Consider the following 12055-nt stretch of genomic DNA (forward strand, 5'->3'; position numbering starts at 1 on the left):
ATGTGTATTTAAATAGCGAGGCAGTTATTGTAACAATGTGGACCTTCCAGTCCATTTTGGGGGGGGGGGCAAAAGGGGTAAACTTCTTAAATAGACAGAATGGATAGAATGCTGAGCTCAGAGTCAGGAAGCTTAGAGTCTGCCTCCTACAGAACCTGTGTGAGCCAAAGCAAATTACTTAAGCTTAATGTGCTTCTCAGACCACAGCCCAAGCCATCTCTGTTGGGAGAAGGCTGCCACACAGTAGGTGCTTAATAAATGCTTATTGCTTTCCTACGCCAAATATTTCTTGTATAATATACGATGCTCTAGCTACTATGTCATCTACAGTGTATACACTTCTCAGAGTCAGGGACAAGTTTTATATGGACTGACTTTTTGTAGTTTTCTTAACATTTAGTAAATTACTTTGCACACCGTAGGTGCTTAATGTTTGTTGAATGGTTATTTCGCCAACCAGTCTCTGGTTATTCCTGATGCCCCACCGACGTGCGTCTTGGTCGAAGGCTGGTGGATGTCCTCAGAGCTGGGCACAAATGACTGACTTGAGTTTTTCTGTAAATGGTCGATTAGATAACTCAGCCCTGCATAGAAATGATTTATTTTTTTTTTTCTATAAAGAACAGAATACAAACAAGTAAAGGGTGATGTCGGGGGCTGGGGGGGGGGGGGGGGGGAGGGCGCTTCCCGTCAGATGCCCGATCCACTGGCCCAAGCCTAGGCAAGGGGGGCGGGACAAAGGATCCCAAAGAGCAGGTGAATCCTCTCAGGGAAGTGAGGCCCCCAATCCCAGGGGGAGGGGGTGCAAGGCAGCCCCCAAGCCAAGCAAGGGGCAGGAGAATCCCAGGCACTGCCGCCACCACAGACAGCAATCCGGCTTCCCCTTCAGCGGGGGTGGCCCGGGTCCAGAGACACTTGGAAGGGAGAGAAGAAGTGGGCTGATCCATGTAGGTTAAGGACAGAACACGGCAGCCAGGAATGCTACAGGACCGTGGAGGGGCAGGGATACAGGGGATGACACGGGCAAGGAAGCGCGACCCCTCTGGGCTGGAAACAAAGCTTCCAGGCAGAATTCCAGGGGGAAGACCCGATGAGGACGTGGCTTTGGCAGTGGAGGCCGGGAAGGCTCCGAGCAGGCTGAGGACGCCGAGGTCCCCAGGCCCGGGGCAGGACACCAGATCCTCCGGACAGGCGACGAGGCCTCGGGGGTGACAGGGGAGGGAGGGCAGGAGGAGGAACCGTTCCCCCTCAGGCCACTCCAGGAATGGAGTCACACAAAACCCGGCTTCATGGATGAACGGCGGCAGTTGGGGCAGCTCCGGGTCCCATGGTTCTGGAGGCACCTGTAGGGGCAAAGTGGGTTTCTCCTGAGCTGCTTGCTAGCTCACCTGCGCCGGTCCTACATGGGCCCGCTCAAGACCTGAGCCTCCCACTGCCCCTCCCCGGGGCCCTTCTTGTGCAGTGTAAGCCCGAGCGCTCCCCCGAGAACCCCAGGGTCTGGTCCATTGGCGCCCTGGGGTCACTGGTGGCTCCTCCTCAATCCCTCAGGGACACCACTTCTCCCTCTGCCTGCTCTGCCCATTCTCTTCATGGGCCCTTTTAAAAATGAGATCTGGGGCAGAGACAATTTTCACTGGGGCAGCGAGTTGGCGCAACAGACACTGCTCCGGCTGGGGAGTTGGGACGCCGTGGGAACAAGCTGTGTGACCCTGGGCAAGGCCCTTCCCCACCTGGCTCACAACCACACCAAAAAGCAGGGGTCTATGGGGGTCTGAATCCCTGGAAGGCGGGCTGCTCTATCCCTTGGTAACCCCACCCAGGGTCCTACACAGGAGCAGCAGGGAAAGGGGAGGCCGAAGAGGGCAAGGCAGGGGTTAGGTCTCTGCCACGCCCCGGGGCCATCTGAGGGGACCCACCAGCCCAGTCCGGAGAAGAAGGCCCCTGCCCCTTCTGCTGCCTCGGCGGGCCGCCCCCCACGGGCCCCACCCCAGTCCCAGCCTTTTACCTGAGGTGGAAGAAGTGGGAGCACGGCAGGGCCTGCAGCCGGTTGTTGCGCTCGCCAATGGACTCCCCGCACAGGCCGCAGTAGAGCTCCGTCTCCTCGACACACTCGTGGAAGCGCACGACGTGGGCCCGCAGCTCGCGCTGCTGCCCCCGGCTCCGGTAGATGCCCTCGCTCAGGCAGTGCAGCTTCAGCTGACTCAGCTGGACACAGAGGTGGGCGGGTGGAGGGAAGGACCCGAGACCTGACGGGGGGGGGGGGGGGGGGGGGGGGGGGGGGGGGGGGGGGGGGGGGGGGGGGGGGGGGGGGGGGGGGGGGGGGGGCCCACGCAGGGGCTCCTCACAAGTAACTCTCTGTGGTTCCCCCACCTGCTTTTTACCTTTAAGCACCCACAACATGCACCAGGGGCAGGGCTAGGGCTAGGAGAGGGGTTCAGGCAGGTCTGTGGGATAGTGGGTGAGACCCTGCACCCGCTCCCCCCAATACCCCCTCCCCTGAGTCCCGGGTCCCTGATAGCCCCCCACTCTGCCTGGATTCTGAAGGTGCGGGAAGGCCCCAGAGGGAAGGAAGCAGCCTTACCTTGTTCCCCAATCCTTCGGCCAGGTCCTGGGCTTTTTCAATGACGTCTAAAGCCTGAGCAGAGGTTCAAGGAGAGAGACATGGGACAGCCGCTGGGGCCAGAGGGCAAGGGAAGGGATTTCTGGGTTACCCCCAGGCTGCCAGGTGGCTCCTCCATTAGAAGGCGGCCCACCACAGGGAGCCTGGGCTCTGCCTTTGGCTAGCTCCCGCTGGGCCCGGCTCAGGACTCGGCCCCCACAGCCACCAGCTCTTGGGGGAATAGGAGAGACCCAGGAGCCGGCGCCTTATCTCAGGTCTCACCTCCACTCTTGCTCTTTCTTTTCAAACCAAAGAGACAGGAAACATGGAGAAAGCAGCCTTTTTCTCAGCAGCACCTTGGTGCCCGTAGCATTTTCTCGCTCTGCCCTGACCTTCCGGTAACATCCTCCCTGGCCATGAGCCCGGTTTAGGCCCTGGACTCTCTATGTTCTGTGAGTGATCCCATGGATTCTCCCAAGAGCCGCCATCACTGACTACAGGCAGCTCTCAATGTGAATGTCTCGCACTTTCTGTTCTGTGTGTGCCCGGGAAGGAACACCCACAATTCCACTCCCGCATCAAAGCCGGCAAACAAGAGAATGAACCCTCCGCCTTCCCCGTGGACCACATAGCCAGGAGGCCGCTTCGGCCGTTCGGAGGATGTGGATTTGTACAACGGCACCGCCAACTGATCTCTGTCTCCCTGAGCTTGCTGCCCACCTCTCTCAAACAGGGGCAAGAATAGGGGAGGGAATGCAAGCGGCCAAAGTGCTGAGACGATGGCAGAGACTGATTCAGGCTCAAGATGGGTGATTTAACCTGCCCACTTCTGCTATGACATTACCCTTTCCCATAGCACCGGGCTTGGAACTTTGGTGTCCCTTTTGGCTTTTCTTCCCATCAGCCTCCATATCCAATCATTCATCCCTTTCAAGCATCCCTCTTCTCTCTCTTACTGTGATGACCTTCTCATTGGTTTCTTGTCACAAATCTCTCCCCACTCTCCAAATAGGCCCCATACTGATACCCTCCCTCCCCCAAATCTCTCAACGCCAAGCCACCTTCCACACGCTCACCATACTGATTTTTTTTTTTTTAAAGACAGTTCTGTGTCACCTTCTGTGTCACTGCAGGAGTTTTCTTGTACCTTCCCAACCAATAGGAACTCCTTTTTGGCCCTTGCGGCTCTTCATAACATTTTAGGTTTCCTTTCGTACTGCTTCTAGCACCTGACCCCATGCCTAGGAGCTCTCACTCCTCCCCTTTGGCTCTTTGTTCCTCAGTTTCTTTCAAGATTTAACTACCCCAATATTCTTTTAATTAATCCCCCTGCCTCCAGCCTCCCCCTCACCACAGCTGCCAGCAGCGCTCTCCCAAGGTATAAATCTGTGTTATTCTTCATTAAAACTGTCAGTGGTTGGCTCCCTATCAACCATGACATGAAATAGCTTTGAGGTAAGCACTGGGGACCTCTGCACCCAGATCCTGGGCTTGCCAGCTTCCTTCAGTGCTTCCTCTCTCCGACGTGGCCTCGGACTACGAGCAGGTAGACGTGGCAGCCCCGCCCCGCCTGCGTGTGGGCTCTCCCCATTTTTTCCTGATTTTTCTGGTTTCCTTCATTACCACCTCAACATTCCCTCGTGCACGCCTGACTCTTCATGCTCCCATCATGCACTACCTGGTTATTTCCCTTTCCTGTGGAAGACTCCGTACGCCCCCAAGTCCCGCCTAAGCTCCTTGTGGGAAGAGATAGGGGGCTTTCCTCTGCCTTTCTCGGTCTGTAACAAAATGCCTTGCTTATGACGCCCTTACAAACGTTGGAGACACCGAAAGGCGGCCCTGTCAGGAAGAGAGGTGCCTGGGATGGGGGAGGGAAGCGGGGGCCGAACTTACCTTCTCTGGCTCCTTCCTGGTCACCCAGCACTTGGCTACGCCCAGCAGGACATGCACCTGCCCCAGTCGATTTCCGATCTCCGTCATGATGCTCATGGCAGAGTCGTACCTAGGGAAGGCTGTCTGAGGGATGGGGGGTTGGAGGGGGCAGGGAGATAGTGGGGGTCAGGTGCACTCCTCCCCGTTCCCCCAATCCCAGGACCCGTTTTCCTTCTCACCGATCTCAGCCAGCTCCCTTCCCCCCCCCCCCCCCCCCCCCCCCCCCCCCCAGCCTGTGCTGTCTTACCTCCAAGTCTCTGCGGCTCCGGTGGATGTCAGCAAAACAGAGGAGACACAGAGCCTGGAGGGGCCGGTCCCCGTGCTGGAGGGCAATCTTCATGGACTCCTGGGAGGCAGAGGCCTTTAATCCCAACGGCCTCTCCCAGCCCCCACCCAAGGACAAGGGAAGGGGAAATCCCTCGGAACAGCCCCCTGCCCCATAATACCCCTCTCTCCCAAGAGCTCCCGTGACACCTTTACAACAGACAGGGCTCCCTCCTAATGGGATTCAGGAGCGTTAATTAGTAGCCCTGACAATTAGGCCTAGTGGTGCTGGTGGGGAAACTTTTATCAATTGTCAAGTAAAAGACAGCCTGGAGGGGAAGGGGATGCCTGAGAGAGAGGTGGGGAATGGGCCTAGGCCAAGAACCGCCACAGATTCTGAGGTATTCTGGACCAGGTCTCTAAGGTATCAAGGTTGGGACTGAAAGAAGGAAAAGAAAGGTTCAACTTGGGACCGCGCCCTGCCGCTAGCCCCCTCCCCCGGCCCCCGGCGCACCTCACAGCACTCCATGGAATCCCCCAGGTGCCCGAGTTTGCGATAGGCCACAGCCATGTGGTACTGACTCATGGCGCGGTACTTGAGGCTCCAGCCCTTGCCGTAGTCGTTCACCAGTTCGGCGGCTTTGCAGGGGAAGAACAGAGCTTTCTCGTAGTCCTGGAGCCGGAGGGGCGGGCACAGGGAACAAACAGGGGCGGCCTGGCTCGGCTCAAGTTTCAGGGCAGGACCCTTCCAGTCTGGTCAGGGCCCCTCTGAAGTGGATCGGGGTCTTCTTTAGGAAAGGATATGTCCAGGGTCCTGCCAGGTGCCCACTCTGCCTGCCTCCCTGCCCAGGGCCCACCTCGGGGCTCCCCTGCCCCTGCCCCTCCTGGCCCAGCCAGTACGCCACGAACCTTGACCTGGGAGTAGAAGTTGCCCAGACTGCAGCAGACGCGGCACTCGAGCATCTTGTCGTCGTTGTTGTGGGCGTAGCGAAGGGCCTTCTCGAAGCTCTCCAGGGCCTTCTGGAAGTGGCTGAGTCCCAGAAAGGCATTGCCCATGCTCAGGCTGACCTGCCCGTTGAGCTGCTGGCCCACCCGGATGCCCTGCATGTTGAGGCAGGTCTTACAGTAGGAGATGGTCTTCTGGAACTCACAGAGCTTTTCGTTGCTGCGGGCCAGGTTCAGGTAGCTCTCCATGAGGTAGTCGGCATCTTCCAGTTCCCGGGCCGTGTCGATCTGCACCACAGCAAACTGACCCCCGGGCCCTGCCCTCAGCCGGGGTCCGAGAGCCCTATTCCAGGTACCTCGGGCCCCAGAACTTGAGGGAGATGGGGTGTGGCCCCGGGAAAGCAGGGGCCACCCGGGTGGGTCCCGCAGGACAGGGCGTGACAGTCTGGGATCTGAAGCCCAAGGAGATAGAGATGGGTGCCCCCCAGTTCCAACTGGCACCTCCTCCAGAGGGGGAGAAAAGGAGAGCCCCTTGCTATGGGCTTCCCAAAAGCGGCCTTCCTTGGGTCTGCAGGAGGCACCTCTCCACCCAGGAGGTCCAGTCCTGAAGGCCGGCTCCCCCACCGGACCCTATCTGATGACCGGGGGAGTGCAGCATAAGCCCGTCCTTACCTTCAGCATATCCTTGTAGCGGCCCATTTCTGAGTGCGCGGTGACCAGGCAGCCCAGGACTCGGAACCTGCCCACGAGGTCCGTGCTCTTCTCCAGCATCCTCATCCACACCTGCAGGGCCTTCTCCGTCTGGTTGGACTGGTAGAGCTGCAGCCCCTTCTCAATCTGTTGTTTGGACTGATCCTGTCCCATCTCCGGCTCCGCCCCACCCCCAGGGCCCCCAAAGCAATCTGAAATCCGAGGAGCGGCCCCTCAGCGAAGAGCAGAACCAGCCAGCCCGAAGCTCGGTGCCACAGAGGGGCACGACCCCCCGGCTCACATCTCCCGGGAGATGGAAGAAGCGGCCTCCCCCCGGCTAGAGGAACAAAGGACGGAGGGACAGCGGAGGGACCCAGGGTAGAGGGAGAGCATGACACCCGAGAAACGGCTCGTCCAGCCCCCGCCCAGCCTGCAGCTGTCCCTGCCAGTCCAGGCCACATGGCCAGCCAAGAATGTCCGCCCCAAGGTCACGCCAACCCCCTCCCCCCGCAGCCAGCTCCCAGAGGCTTCGGCAACAGTTGGACGATGACAGCCGCTCAGGCCCTGCTGACCAGGGGCCTTTCTCCCCCTTCTTTGGGGGGCTCCCTTCCTCCACTTGCCCTAACTTTGGGTCACAGAAGGGGAATAGGAATCAGAGAGTGCAGTCTGTGTCTACCAGAGCCTTAGAGACTGGGGGAGAAGGGAGGGCTGGGAAGCTTCTCTGAGCCACCAGAATGGGAGAAGGATCGAGGAGAGATGGGCTGAGTCAAGGAAGTCAAACTTAGAAGGTGACGTGGGAGACGCAGGCTGTGCGGACAGCCACGGGGCACCAAGGAAGGAGCTGGACTTGGAGACCTCGAAGCCTGGGCTTGGGAAACGCCGCTTCCCCTCACCAGGGGGGGAAACGTGGTCAGCCACTTCGCCAGCACCAAACATGGGGGAGCCCATGAGACGGTAGCTCATTCGATGGGGGGCTGATCCCGACCACGAAGCTCCTCCTCCTTGCCCCAATATCCCCTGATCTTAATCACGGATTAAATAAAAGTTTTCCCAAAGCTCAGCTGTAAAAAGGAGACTATGTGTACAAAAATACTTAGAGAAAGGAACATCAGGGTTGTCCATCCCCCAGGGATCAGCTGAATACATCTCCCTGTCTGCTGAACCCGTACAGAGGGGTCTCATTTTGTGGCAAAAGGCTCTGCGGTCCTAGGAAGGATGATCAGTGGACACAGATCACAGGACTGTGGCCTTGGAGCTGGGAGGGCCGGCAGAAGTCACCGAGCCAAAGCCCTTCACTAGGAAAGGGAGGAGAGGAAGAGGGGAAGGGAGGAGCAGGGGGAAAGCAAAGACATGGGGAGGGGAGAGGAAGAGAAAAAACAGCCAGGGCAGAAGCATCCTACCCTGTATTTCACATTACATCTATCTCATCTCTTCAGTATTTAGGGGGTTTCTAATTGAAAAACAAATCTGAAAAAAATCCAGGTATAAAAGTAATAATACTAATAGCATTTATAAAATACTTTTAAGATTTGTAAAGCACTTTCCACATTAACTTATCTGATCCTCACAATCCTGAGAGGTAGATGCTATTATCCCATTTTATAGATGAGGAACCCGAGGCTGACAGGGATTAAGTGACTTGCCCAGTGTCTGAGGTCAGATTCTTCCCCCAAAGTTAGGGGCAGAGATTTAATTATATTGCTAACAGCAGGCCAAATAAGGGCTTTCAAAGTTTTTTAAATTTATTTTTAATACACATTGCTTTATGAATCATCCTAAGAGCTTTTAACAAGAAAAGGAGTTTTATCCAATAAGAACCCTAAGACACCAATAAGGAGAGAGCTGCCTGGCCAAGTGAGGGAGTACGCCATTGGCCGCTGGGCTGAATCCCTACCGAAGTTTAGTAGTACAAGTCTTTTACGGGGGAAATATAACCCGAGATAAGATTCCAACTGGGGTCTTCCTGACTATAGATCTTCAACTCAGTACTTAGCTGTTGAATGTACCTGATGAGGAGAAAGAAATCACAGCTTCATCTGGGAACATACTGGTGCTTTCCAACTGAAAAGCTGCCTGCACAAGGTGTCTAGTTGGCCTGGGAGGGGATGGGTAGCCGGCCATCTCGGAAAGACCCCCAGGACATCACCTAGAGCCTCAACCAAAGGGTTAAGTGTTGAGGAACAACAACTATCCCCATTACCGACTTGTGATTGGCTCGAGAAACTTGCACAGGCCAGGATGCTCTCGGTCTGCAGCAAATAAATATCCTTAGAAAAGGGGAGAAACTAGAAATGCGTAAAATGGATTTGCTCATCAGTTTGAAGAACATTAAATAGGGTTTTTCTATAAGGCTTAGAACATTTGTCAAACTTTTTCTATCCAAAAGCACCATAAATAAAGGCCGGTAACAGGCAGGCCCAAGAAAGGCTTAAATTACAGCTCCTTGCCTTTGTATCGTCAGTACGAGCAGCGCCCACCACACGGGTGTTCACTTACCGAAGGAACAACACGTGCGTGTGTGCGTGTATAATTAGAAGTTGACTACTTGGCCATCTCCTAAACCATTTCTCTGTGGAACCAGAGGCAGGAAGGGGACGCAGTGGATAGAGAACTGGCCCGGAGGCAGGAACTCAAGTTCAAATCCAGCCTCAAATGCAAGCTGTATGATCTCAGGCAAGTGGCTTACCAGGTCTTTGTTTCCCCATCTGTAAACTGGGAAGAAAGGCACTGAACTCCCAGATTTACTGGGAGGATCATATTAGAATGAAAAAACTGTTTAGCACTGTGTCTAGCACATAGTAAATACTAGATAAATGCTATCATTAACTTTATGCCGAGGAACAAGGAATGATCTCCTTTCTGATGTTCCCAAATTATTTTTTGCATTTGGAGGCTGGGCCCTCCCAAGATTATGATATTACTGAGTGCCAGAGACCAGTCTGATTGCCTCCTGAGGGCCTTTAAATTACGCAGGGTTATAGGTATGACTCAATCCGGGGTGCCCCCTGACCCTTGCCACACCATGCTGTAACCTTTTGAAACTGAAAGAATTTGTGACCCCTGTAGGGGATACTGAGATGCAGTCGACTTCTAGGGCAGCGACAGAGTGCCAGGCCTGCAGTCAGGATGACCCGGGGACAAGACTCACCCACCAGCTGCGTGACCCTGGGCAGGTCACAAAGCCCTGTTCCCCTCAGTTTTGTCATCTGTCAAATGAGCTGGAGAAGGCAGTGGCAAATCACTGCAGTATCTTTGTCTCTGAATAGGGTCCCAGAGAGTGGGCCAAGACTGAACCAGGGAGTTCAGCCCGCTGGGAAAATCACGGCAGTGGGGGCTAAACAAAAGAACTCACCTTTGCTCTTTCCTGGCCATTGGTATCCAAATAGCACGCCGAGCAACGTCAGAAGGAGGAGTCCTTGGTACGGTGAGATTGGTACCAGATTTTACGTGACAGAAAAAAAGGGTGGGATATTTTTGCACAAATCCATCTCGACAGAGGATGGCATAATCTGAGCAGCTTATTTCCACATTTAATTGATCTCTGGTTGAGAGTAGCTCTTGACTCTCATTAGAGACTATTCTGAGCTTGTCAAGTACTCCTTAGGTCGTTAGCTATCTGTGTGCCAGCACTTTAATGCAACAGGAAGAAAATGGCTGTGAATCTTTTGGGGAATGAAGTGACTCCCCCACTTTAAAGCTGAGCAAGTAGCAGAGCTTCTTCCAAAGGGGTTGGAGCAAGAGCCTCCTGAGAAATGGACACGTGTCTGCTTCCCTACTCAAAAGGATCCAAATGACTTAATCGTATATTCAGAGATGGCGTTTTGGAGCCTTTGCTCCCAGGGTGCAGGGGCCACTGAAGGGGCCCAAAGGCTCTGACTTCCCATTTCTAAGCTAGATGCGTCTGATCCTCCTGAGGCAGCCTGGTGGCTCTGGCTGCCCGCCATTCAAATGCCACTTTGTGCAGTCATCCAAGTACTTCAAGTGACTGCCCAACCTCAGCTTCCCCAATTGTGGGGATCATGGGTTTGCCCCTCTGCCCTCTGCAAGACATTCTCACATCCTTCTTTCATATGATCTATAGCAACCCCGTGAGGTGAGTAAAGAAGTGAACCCCAGTAGGGGTAAAGGGGAAAATCAGACTAGAAGCTGGGTTTCCAAACACCCGCCTTCTGTGCCATGTGGCAGCACTGACACATGAGAGATGGAGAGAGCTTGGCCAGGCCGTTCAGTCAGTCCCTATCCACTCCCCGGCTCTAAATCAGGGTCCTGACCCCCGTACCACGTACATCAGGGAACCAAGTCTGAACACTCTCCAGAAATGTCCTCCCAATTTCACATCCTCCCCCAAAATCTAAGCCGGCTCTCGTGCCATCTTCTTCCACTTTCTGACTTACCTGGGCACACACCACAGCTCAGTCCCGTAGCAGGACTACATGACAGGGCCCACCTAGCACTGGATCCTCTCCAGAGAGAAGGCTCAGTAAATGGGCTCATTGGATGAAGTTTGATAAACAGTGGCACTGGCTGCATGGTCCCCAGACCCTGGCTAGCCTCTATGGTCAGGGGCAGCGGCATTAGGACAAAGATTATAGGCAGCACTTCACCTTTATGATCAAGAGGGGCCCAATCCTCTACTTTAGCCCCCTCAGGGAGTGTCCTACAGACTTTCTGATAATGTCAGTTGTGGGGAACAGGAAAGAGGTGGGGGGAGGTCCTGAGAAGAGGCAGGAGGACTGCGGCATATGTCTTGGGAAGAGAACGGGTGAGGGGGCTGTGGGGGCAGTTCTCCAGGAAGAGCTACATGCGGGTGCTCTTTGAGCAGAGTGTTCCCAGCTGTGTCACAGGGCTCTGGAACACCCCGAGCAACAGGCCCCACAGGAAGCCTTCCGTCTCATGTCCCACAGAGCACTTCCTTCTCATCGCCGTCCAGGCAGGGAACAGGGACAAGAGCGAGTGGGGATGAGGGGGAGGATCCCATCCCAACAGTATTAGAAAACAAAGATATGACACAGATTCTTCTCAAACAGTTTAATAGCAAATAAACAAAGGAAGGTACCACACTTGGCAGATACAAAATGACTTTTTGTCCGTGTGTCTGTGCAATTAAAACAGGTTTAGGTTCCCCATTGGGACAAAAGGAAAACACACAAAGGAAGGAAATTTCCTTTTTTTTTTTTTTTTTTTTTTTTTTTTAACACATACTCGCTTGTTCCAAACTTGTAACAATCTTTTCATCTTTAAACCCACTACACAAACTCTGCGACCAGGCCAGAAAAGCCACAGGGCTCTTCTTGCTGCTGCTTTTTTTGTTTTTTTTTGTTTTTTTGTTTTTTTAACGATTAAAGTAAAATCCATAATTTTCTACAGAGTACAACACAATTTCACACAAAAGAGACGGTTTCTTTTGCAAATCAAAACAGGGGAAAGAAAGGAAAAGCTTGAACAAGGTTAAGGGGAAAGCATCTCTACAACTGAATCACGACTTCGAGTTGATTGAACCCCATTGCTGCTGCAGAACAGACTGTACGTTTGGTCAGTGGCAATTTTTTTCTCTTCACATTGTGAAATCACTTTACATTGTTTTCTAGTAGAAAAGGCAAAAAACTGTACAAAACCCCTAGTGTT

At 54.3% G+C, this 12055-nt stretch overlaps 1 protein-coding gene across 1 annotated transcript; it reads right to left on the reverse strand.

Annotated features, from left to right (window-relative positions):
- Window positions 1–1186: 1186 nt before the first annotated feature.
- On the reverse strand, window positions 1187–7855 carry RAPSN (receptor associated protein of the synapse). Its single transcript, XM_003773730.2, has 8 exons — window positions 6413–7855; window positions 5705–6043; window positions 5310–5468; window positions 4779–4877; window positions 4493–4615; window positions 2582–2635; window positions 2006–2205; window positions 1187–1343 (listed from the first exon to the last, which is right to left on the reverse strand). The coding sequence occupies exons 1-8, from the start codon at window positions 6602–6604 to the stop codon at window positions 1271–1273; spliced, it is 1239 nt and encodes a 412-aa protein (XP_003773778.1). The 5' UTR covers window positions 6605–7855; the 3' UTR covers window positions 1187–1270.
- Window positions 7856–12055: the final 4200 nt, after the last annotated feature.

Source organism: Sarcophilus harrisii, chromosome 6 (assembly GCF_902635505.1).
Source record: "Sarcophilus harrisii chromosome 6, mSarHar1.11, whole genome shotgun sequence".
In the NCBI taxonomy this organism is placed as follows: domain Eukaryota; kingdom Metazoa; phylum Chordata; class Mammalia; order Dasyuromorphia; family Dasyuridae; genus Sarcophilus; species Sarcophilus harrisii.

What these genes read in the sequence shown, in the direction of transcription:
- RAPSN (XM_003773730.2), bottom strand. Translation starts at nt 6,604, where the DNA reads ATGGGACAGGATCAGTCCAAACAACAGATTGAGAAGGGGCTGCAGCTC. An exon ending in GGAGCCGCAGAGACTTGGAG is followed by an intron (nt 4,616 to 4,778) that starts GTAAGACAGCAC and finishes CCCATCCCTCAG; the next exon opens with ACAGCCTTCCCTAGGTACGA. An exon ending in TCCCACTTCTTCCACCTCAG is followed by an intron (nt 1,344 to 2,005) that starts GTAAAAGGCTGG and finishes TTGCCCCTACAG; the next exon opens with GTGCCTCCAGAACCATGGGA.